At 48.6% G+C, this 8,725-nt stretch overlaps 1 protein-coding gene across 1 annotated transcript in view; it reads left to right on the top strand.

The window, feature by feature from the left end:
* LOC106815462 (skin secretory protein xP2-like) overlaps positions 1–6,590 on the top strand; it is a 19,380-nt gene extending 12,790 nt beyond the window's left edge. The window contains exons 4-5 of the mRNA XM_014819922.1: positions 5,299–6,304; positions 6,578–6,590. Coding sequence (XP_014675408.1) covers positions 5,299–6,062 — 764 coding nt within the window. The 3' untranslated portion in view covers positions 6,063–6,304; positions 6,578–6,590. The remainder of the gene's footprint in view (positions 1–5,298; positions 6,305–6,577) is intronic.
* The last annotated feature ends 2,135 nt before the right edge of the window (positions 6,591–8,725 follow it).

Here is an 8,725-nt window from a genome sequence, read left to right as displayed (position 1 = left end):
CCTGTCTCTCTCTCTTCTCTCTCTCTTCTCTCTCTCTCTCTCGGTCTCTCTCTCTTCTCTCTCTCTCTTCTCTCTCTCTTCTTTCTCTCTCTCTCTCTCTCTCTCTCTCTCTCCTCTCGATATCTCTCCTAGTATCTCTTGATATCTATCTAATCTATCTATTATCTCTTTGTTCTTTCTCTCTTCTCGCCTCTCCGCGCTTGAGACGAGCCTTGATATATAGATTTTGTCATTGCCGAATTTCTAATTCCAATGGAAGTTAATGGATGAAAATGATTCTATTAATAGCGATATGCTTATGTTGCATTTTTTATTGACATATCTAGCGCCATTTCTAGTGTGGAAAAAATAATAGAAATCGTTATAAAGTGCGTATTATTCTTACTTCCTTACTCCCTCTTACGCATGGTTCGCCATCAACCAGTCATCTAAAAATCTTTCGGACCAAGAAATGGCCCTGCATTTCGAGTCAAACTTTTTCACCCGCCGAGCACAAAATGTGGGGAATTTCACGGCTATTAATACGCGTTTTTAGAAGTCACCAAAAAACACACATACACACACTTAATGGATGCATTTACGTGCGTTGTGGTTCGCACGCGCGCCGTGCGCGTGTATTTAGGCGTAAATTAACTCTTTGTACCTCGCAGGAGTGAAAATGGTTTCAGCCGAAATGCCAGCAATTTTCCTCCAATGTTTTAACGCGTTGACTGGTCGGCGATACCATCTGCGAGAGGGCGGTAAGGAAGTGAGAAGAGAAAGAAAGGGATAGTGGTTGCTAACTGGGTAAAGGTAAACCTGATTTACAAAAGAATGTATGCAAAAATATTACGAATGCGTGGGATGGCCATAGTGCGTTAAAGAAGCTCTGCCTGCAAGCCGATGAAGGGTTGAAGGTTCGAATCTCGGTAATATCTTTCCTGAAAATTGTATTAAATTGCCATTTCTCCGTTATACAGGAACATGTCGTTTTTTCTATATTAATATATTTGCTTATTGAGCCGTTGAAGGTTTTCGAATCTTCGGTAATTTCTTTCCTAAATATGCCTAAAATTGCCATTTTCTGATATATTTAAAGGAACATGTCGTTTTTCTCGATGGGGCGCCTGGTCTAGCCCTGTGGGTAGCGCGGTTAGTAAGTGGGTAGCGTCGTCCCGTGTTCTATCCCTGTCACCTGTTGGCGTTCACGGCAGAAGTAGTGTCCTAGCACATTACCTTTTACGGCGAAAACTACGACGACTTAGAAATGAATATTGTGTTGCAGCTTTCAGTACACACTATAAATGGAAGACCATTCTCAAATTTAGTAACGTTGATTTATTTATAAACCACATGACAACGACGCATGCACTGCGCATGCTCGTGGACTTGTAACTAATCAGCAACAATATTTAACTCAACACATAAGAAGAGTACACGCTAAAACGCCGAGATGGCACCATTGCTACTACGCATGCTCTGCTTATACTAATCACAAGAATATTCAGCTCAATACTATAAGAAGTGGTGTGGACGCGAGATTGCACCATGCTACTAGCAATAATAAATATGCTAGATCGTACAAGTAAAACGCGAGACTTGCACGATTAGACAGCAACTTGATCAATAAAGAAGATGATAATTGATAACAGTTCCTAATGACAGCACACATACAGTGTACATATCATGTTTGTAAAAATAACGTCTAATACATAGGCCTACTGACAAAGAGAATGTAAGTACGCTCTTGAGAAACGGTTTTTTGGTTATTATTGGGAGCTTCCCCAAAATACAGTACCGTAATAATATTAATTCAGCTATAGCATCTACCAGAACATGCGACCAATTCAGAGGGAATATCGGGCATAAATTACTATAGGCTAATGTAGACTATATCCTGGGGTAACCACATCGAAGAACCGGTGCGCGTTATTCCAAAGACATACGAACCAACATCGCATCTATCTGTCTATCTGTCTATCTGTCTATCTGTCTATCTGGGTCTATCTATCTATCCTATCATCTATCTATCTTATCTATCTATTCCCAATCACGGTGTAATACTAATCAACAAGAGTACAAATTCAACATACAATAGACGTATAAGTAAACACGAGATTGCACGATTCCAAGAACACTTGACACATTATATATAATACACATGTAGTACTGTAGTGTAAACAACGTTCAAATACTTCACAGAGGAATACTGTTCTGAAAAATGAGTTTTGCCTTTATTAATGGGACGTTTCCTAATATGTATACCAGAATACACGGACGCAGTGTACTGTCACCAGAATATGTGAAAATCTGATGGAATAAGCGGCATGAAATATTATAGGGTAACGGGAGGACCTAAATCCTGTATCCCACACCGGGACATCTATCTATCTCTATTTATCGGCATCAATCTACCCACCTAATTCTATTCTAATCGAGTACCCATCCTATCTATCTATCTAGTCTATTTATTTATCGATCTATCTACTCATCTATCTATCTAATCTATATCTTATCTATATTAGCTATCTATTATCTAGCTATACTACTATATATATGCTTAGGGCCACCTGTGAAATTTTGGGCGGTTCTAAACCAAAATAATGAGCGAAACACATAGCATACAGACAGACAGACAAAGTTGGGTTTGTTAGCATATTATATACTATATATAATATATTATATATTATATATATACATATATGATATCTACCAATCTATCCATCTATCGACCTAACTATTTATCATGCATCGACGGTGTCTCAGGCACAAGCTTACATTACCGGATAGTTGTTACACACACGTAAAACAATTAAATTTAAATATAATTAATAACATTATTAAATATTCTTCAAAATAAAAGATAAATATCACTGCGACAATCACAACGTTCTAAGGAGAATATTATAAGGTAGTGTTGAAAACATGCTCATGCGCGTTTCATCATATGGAACAGAGCGGTCATACGTTAATATTTCACCAATAGCGCGTTCAACGTAGCAGAAATTCCGGTTTTAGCGTTCACACGAGGCAAAATGCGCGCCCAAGAAACGGTATCTAAACAGATCCGGTATTTCATGTAAATACGAGGCTGCCCAGACCCGGAATATTTGCCGTGCTTGAGAAATACCGGATTTCTTGGACGCGCATTTCTCGTGTGAACGCTAAATACCGGATTTCTGAAGCGGATCATTTTATAGACTGGTCCGCGCTCGACAGATTTCAGTGTAACGCGAGGGAACTGTCGAGCGCGCGACCAGTTACGTATTCTTATCAGCAGTTGGTGCGCATTGCATTGTTTATTTCGCATTGTTCGCTGTGATTGTTTAAAGCAAGCTCGCAGCTCGCATACCGTATTTCTGGAGCCCGAATCAGCGGGTGAACGCTCGGCGTCCCTATTTGTCTCCGATACGGTATTTTCGCAAATCCGGTATTTCAGAAAATACGAGAGTCTCGTCCAGTGAACGAGGCTCATTATCAGAAGCTGTCTACGAGAAGAAACGCTTCACTTTTATGTTTGTTCTATTTTTCCGAACACGAGCAGCTTAGGCGCGCTACATGGTCGTTCGCATGAAACCCTTTTGACGTGTTGATGCTCCGGTCTGCCTCGGCACGTCCATTCGTTACAACGAGACGATTTGCCCTGGAATAAATTAACAGTGCTGTAATTTTGACTATGCGTTATTAATATGTGAGATATAATAGATATATATATATATATATAATAATATATATATCACATCTGTCAACGCAAGGTTGCATTGTTTTTCTATCTTTAACCACGCCACGCCGCTGCCTGTGCCACGAAAACCAGGAACAGTTAGCTTTAGTCTTATGAACTCCCGCTGTATTTGTACAGTGTGTGGGTTACGGTATGCAGTACGCAACGAGTAGGCCGGGTACAATTATTACAAAAATTTACGATGTACATTAACAAACAATTGCATAAGATCAAGAGCTCATAATAGATGAGATTATTATTAATATCTGCTATAATTATTTATGATAATTCTCTATTATGAGCCTCTTTGATAAGATATAATGTCAGTACACGCGTGCACGTACATGACAATGCATAAACCGGGTACAACTATTATAATGATACGACAAAACTCAAATCACTCGCGTGCACATAACATATTATATGCAATGATAAGCCGGTACAATATTACCACGATAAAATCAACTTAACATATTATGTGCACGGCGCTTCCCTCTCGTCTCCTTCCTCTTTTTTCTTCTTCTTCTTTCTTCTTCTTCTTCTCCTTCTTCTTCTTCCTCTTCTTCTGCCTTCGTCTATTCTTCTTCTTCTGGGACGACACACGCTGCCTCTCTTTCACACAGTTGGCCGACACACGTCCTCTCTCACGCACGGCTGGGACGACCACGTCCTCTCTCACGCACGGCTGGGACGACAACGTCCTCTCTCACGCACGGCTGGACGACACACCTTATCTATACGATGACTACACGTCCTCTCTTCACGACGGCCTGGGCACACCCGTCCTCTTTCTCACGCACGGGTGGGGACGCACCGAACCGTCTCTCTCCACGCACGGCTGGACGAACACACGTCCTCTCTCACGCACGCTGGGACGACACACGTCCTCTCTCACGCACGGCTCGGGACGAGCACACGTCCTCTTTCACGACGGCTGGGACGACACACGTCCTCTCTCACGCACAGGCTGGGCGACACACGTCCTCTCTCACGCACGGCTGGGACGACACACGTCCTCTCTCGACGCAGGCTGGACGACACAGTCCTCTCTCGCGCACGGCTGGGACGACACACGTCCTCTCTCAAACAAACCACCACGCTGGGGACGACACACGTCCTCTCTCTCTCACGGCTGGGACGACACAGCTCCTTCTCACGCACGGCTGGACGACACACGTCCTCATCTACGCACGGCTGGGACGACACACGTCTCTCTTCACAGCACGCTGGGACGGACACACGTCCTCTCTCACGACGGGCTGTGGGACGGACACACGTCCTCTCTCAACGACCGGCTGGACGGACACACGTCCTCTCTCACGCACGGCTGACGCCACACGTCTCTCTCACGCCGCTGGGGCGACACCTTCCGTCTTCTCAACGCAGGCTTGGGCGACACAACGTCCTCTCTCACGCACGGTGGCGACGAACACACGTCCTCTCTCACGCACTGGCCTGGGACGACACACGTCCTCTCTCACGACGGCTGGGGCGACACACGTCTCTCTCGACGCACGGCTGGGGCAAACACGACCGTCCTCTCTCACGCCGGGCTGGGGCGACACTACGTCCTCTCTTTCACGCACGGCTGGGACTAGTCGAGAGGCATCTGAAGACTCCGCCCCCGACTCCCGCTGACAACCAATCACGCGTGAGCCCCGTCAACGAGAGCGGCTCATTGGACAGCGGCGACGACTCGTCAGGCGGCGGCGGCGGCGGCGGCACGGAAGGTCGCGACCCAGCTCCGCCGCGAAGCAGCCCGGCGGCGCCCTCTACGCCCGGCGACGGCGAATCCGACTCCAGCAGCATGACAGCCGTCGTTGCCGCCCACGCCGACGCCCCGCCCCCGTCGCCCGAGAGCGGCCAATCACGCGAGAGCCCTGACGGAGCGTCGAAGCTCGACGACGCGCCATTGGCCGCCGCACCCGTCGCCCCGCCCCCCACGTCGGAGAGCGGCGAATCGGGAGCCGGTCCGTCCGCCAGCCAATTGGAAGGCAGGGCGTCGCCGCTGGAGCCGCGTCCCGACACCCTCGGTGACGACGGTGGCCGCCAGGGGTCAGCACCGCTGCCGGACGACAGTCACCAGGGGGAGTCGCCCGACCAGTCCACCCCGGAGGAGGAGAGCGGGCAGCAGCCGCCTCCAAGCACCCCCGAGGAAGGAGTGGTACAGTCTGCGCCCTCCCCTGGAGAGACTCCCGATCCCGCCTTAGCCGCTACTCAGTCAGTCGATGCCAAAGTACCCGACAGCCAATCGGATGGCTGCACCTTGCCGCCTGCCAGCCAATCGGAGCCCAGCGAGAAACCCGAAACTGCCCAATCGGGCGAGTGCTTGCCAACCGAGGTTAACCAATCGGAGACCTAGCAGGCGCCGTTATCCGATCGCGCCGCGACCTTTCTCGGGCGCGACCCCCTCGGGTCGCCGCTCTGAGAGATGCTCGCTTGTTTTGGAATCGCCGTCCCGCTGACTCGCTAGCATAGTTTAGTTTTTCGTTTTCACGTTTTTTCCTTCTCTGCGCAGCACTAACGCATCTATCTTTCTTCGCACTAACTCACTTCGTGTTCATGCATGCGTGTCGGTCGGGGGCGTCGCCTGGGCGTGGCAGGGTGTGGGCGGGGCGTGGCCTGGGTGTGGCCTGGACATGGCAGGGTGTGACCTGGCCGTGGCAGGGTGTGACCTGGCCGTGGCAGGGTGTGGCCTGGGCATGGCAGGGTGTGGCCTGGGCATGGCAGGGCGTGGCCTTGGCATGGCAGGGTGTGACCTGGCCGAGGCAGGGTGTGACCTGGGCGTGGCAGGGCGTGACCTGGCCGTGGCAGGGTGTGACCTGGATGTGGCAGGGCGTGACCTGGGCATGGCAGGGTGTGACCTGGGCGTGGCAGGGCGTGGCAGGGTACTAGCCGTGACGACGCCCCGGCACCCCGCCTCACAGTCGGCCTGTAGTAGAGAGAGATCGAAAAACGCCAAGCGCTGACAAAACACCGAACCGTCTCTCTCCACGCACGGCTGGGCGACACACGTCGCTCTCTCACGCACGCTGGGACGACACACGTCCTCTCTCACGCACGGCTCGGGCGACACGACGTCCTCTTCTCACGCGCGCTGGATCAACACGACGTCCCTCTCTCTCGTAGCTCAACGTAACAACGCCTTCTTGGCGCATCCGCGCTTCTACAGGATCATATCTGACAAAATGTCCGACGTTTCCGCAGCGCTCAGGCCTCTAACTGGCCAAGGCACCTCAAGCCTTGTAGCCAGGTTCGTGAACCTCGCCACGTGGCTGGACGGAAGCCAGTTCCGCGCAACGCGGCTAACGTGACATAGCACCTAAATTCAGAAACACTAAAATTAAAACAAATATCAACAATAATATGTATGGACTGCAACTTCACCACTAAGGAGGCAATTAAACCACTGGAATAGACTACGCAATAAACACAAAAAGGAGCCCTGCCACTTTAGCACATTTAAAAAAACTGTTAAAAAATAAAATTGTTAACAACATAAAATATATATAGCAGAATAGAAGAACAATTAATGATCTATTATGTTGATATTCTAAATGAATGTGTTTATATTAATATAAATATATGTGTGAACGTGTACAGCCTGATAATATATTAAGTATAAATACGACGTGTGTATGTGTGCGTGTCCGTGTGCGTGCAATGTATACGTGTAATGTGTATGTATTACATGTGTGGCGTACGTGGCAGCAGTTGCATGTGCAATATGAGCTTACATATCGCGCGATGTGCGTGCAGCTACAATTTGTGTCTATTGCGAGCAATAATAAAATTTGGACACAATCACAGGCTTCACGCTTTCAAACGCGTTTATTGAGGTAATACGCCTGAACAGCGCTGACGCACACACAGCACACAGACCCAGCAGATTGCGCCAACACTGGCGTCTGGCATAAGCCATAATTGTATTTTATCTCTGTGTGGTAGTATAAATCTGTTAACACGTGGCAGAGATGAGGGTGATCACGTGAACGATGCCACTAAGACTTCAACTAAGACTTCAAAATACAATACTGAAATATACGGTCACACTCTCCCGCTCCTCGCCCCTGTCTGTTTCTTCCTGTCTGTCTCTTCTCTTCTCTCTGTGGTCTCTCTCTCAACTCTCTCTCTCTCTGTCTGTCTATCTTTCTGCTCCACAGGATAAATCTCTCCTCGTCTCTCGTCTCTCGGCCTGTAGGTCGTCACTCTCTCCCTCTCGTCATCTCCTCTCATCTCTCTCTCGATCATCTCTCTGCTCTGTCTGTCTAATCTTTCTCACCTCAGATCTCTGCTCTCCTCTCTATCTCTCTCTTCATCCGTCTCTCTTTCGGTGCTACATTTTGGCAACCATAGGCAACGCAAAAAGCCGTTAACCAGTTTTCGGGATTTAATCACGGCGTTTGGTGGCGCCATCTATGCAAACGAGAGCGGAGACAATCCAACGCTACGGCGAGACTCTCTCACACCTCCCCCGACGCCGAACCGCGTTTCTACGTGACCGTGTCTGCCCTCTGGCGTGTAGAATCGCGTCTCGTAACGGACAGGCGACCGCTGTCCAATGGACGCGATGGAAATACTTTTTACATTGTGGGCTTACATCGAGTAAGATACGAGTGATTGTTGTGAGTTGTGGATGTGGTGAACTGACTGCACTTTAATTAATACAGCGAGGCACGACAAGAGAAGATACGGGCAGCGAGGGAGAGAGGAAAGCGAGAAGGAGAGGCGCGGCGGATATGGGATGGAGATAGAGCGAAGAGAGAGAGGGAGAATGGAGGAATGAAGGACAGAGAGGAGGGGGTATATGGGATGGAGGAATAGAGCAAGAGAGAGAGGGAGGAAGGAAGGTAATGAAGGACAGAGAGGGGTATATGGATGGAGGATAGAGCAAGAGAAGCGGAGAGAGAGAATGAGAGAGAGAGAGAGGAGAGAGAGAGAAGAGAGAGAGGAAGGAGGAATGATGAACAGAGGAGGAGGGGTAGAGAAGGAGGAGAAGAAGGAGGTGGATAAGGCTACAACAGC

This window comes from Priapulus caudatus, unplaced genomic scaffold (genome assembly GCF_000485595.1).
Source record: "Priapulus caudatus unplaced genomic scaffold, Priapulus_caudatus-5.0.1 Scaffold1120, whole genome shotgun sequence".
Classification (NCBI taxonomy): Eukaryota; Metazoa; Priapulida; class Priapulimorpha; order Priapulimorphida; family Priapulidae; genus Priapulus; species Priapulus caudatus.
The sequence above is the reverse complement of the archived record's forward strand: the minus strand, read 5'-3'. Positions and strand labels throughout refer to the sequence as shown.